The sequence below is a fragment of the Gregarina niphandrodes genome (genome assembly GCF_000223845.1).
Source record: "Gregarina niphandrodes unplaced genomic scaffold scaffold00078, whole genome shotgun sequence".
Taxonomy (NCBI): Eukaryota; Apicomplexa; class Conoidasida; order Eugregarinorida; family Gregarinidae; genus Gregarina; species Gregarina niphandrodes.
Genome location: NW_011645844.1, coordinates 11,725 through 12,807, shown reverse-complemented (window position 1 = coordinate 12,807; position 1,083 = coordinate 11,725). Strand labels below are relative to the sequence as shown.

Genomic DNA, 1,083 nt, shown 5'->3' with positions numbered 1-1,083 from the left:
AATTTCAACAAGGACTTCGCGAATATCGCGGGGCCATTGTATGAACTATTGCAGAAGGTTACTTTCAAGATGACGGATGAAAGAATCTCCGCATTTCATCTGCTGCAAAAGGCATTATCCGAGCGTCCAGGCCTGTCTAACCCACATCCATCATGGCCATATGTCCTGGCACTGTGCTTCTACGATTGCGATTGGTGCTTGTCTTATGCAGTTAGATGAGGCGAACTATCTACGTCCGGTTCGATTCGGGTCTCGTCGTCTTACTCCTGCCGAAAGAAACTGGCCGATCTATGAGCTTGAAGGTTTCGCGGTAGTGCATTTCATGCTTGCATTCAGACCGTATCTGATTGGTGGAACTTTCACTGTGAGATCTGATCACAAACCACTCCAGTGGTTGTGGAAAATCGACAAGCCGCGTCTAGTCAGATGGTCAATGACTTTGCAACAATTTGATTTCAAGATCGTGTACAATCCTGGTACAGCGCGGGAACAAGTCGACATATTCACCAGAGACGTTAGATTGACACCTCGGATTGGTAAGTGTTGAAAAACCTGTGGGAGATCGAGCTGCAAGACAACTTGAAAGGCTAGTTGGTGATGAAGCAACATCGATTCCAGTGTCATTCCAAACCTCGTTGTGGACAACAATTTTCCGACTATCGAAGACTTTATTGATGCAGCAAAAGAGGTTACCCCTGTTCCTGATGGATGCATCATACAGGAGAAGCTACTAGTTCAGGCAAAGTCGGGCTTAATGTACGTACCTGAAAGGCTAAGGGCTCGTATATTATTATATTACCACTACAGTAGAGTAGGGGCACAGAAGATGATTGTTAGAATCAAGAAACACTTCTACTGGTCCTTGTTAGCTAGAGATTGCGTCGACTTTACCGCTGGTTGTCTTACTTGTCAACGACGTATGAATGTGGTCAATCTGGTTGGTAAAGGTGTGTTACTATCCACGGACTTCAACATACTGGTATCTGTTGATGCCATCGGACCATTCATGTATAAGAAGAAGTCTTACAATTTAATCACGACAACTTAACCAAATGGGTTGAAGTTGGTATACTTGAAGATGGT

At 44.4% G+C, this 1,083-nt stretch overlaps 1 protein-coding gene across 1 annotated transcript; it reads left to right on the top strand.

Annotated features, from left to right (window-relative positions):
* Positions 1–160: 160 nt before the first annotated feature.
* On the top strand, positions 161–1,048 carry GNI_187740 (putative RNase HI in long-term repeat retroelement Ty3/gypsy family protein; the record flags this gene model as incomplete). Its single annotated transcript, XM_011135337.1, has 2 exons — positions 161–536; positions 681–1,048. The coding sequence occupies 2 exons, from the start codon at positions 161–163 to the stop codon at positions 1,046–1,048; spliced, it is 744 nt and encodes a 247-aa protein (XP_011133639.1).
* Between the last annotated feature and the right edge of the window lie 35 nt (positions 1,049–1,083).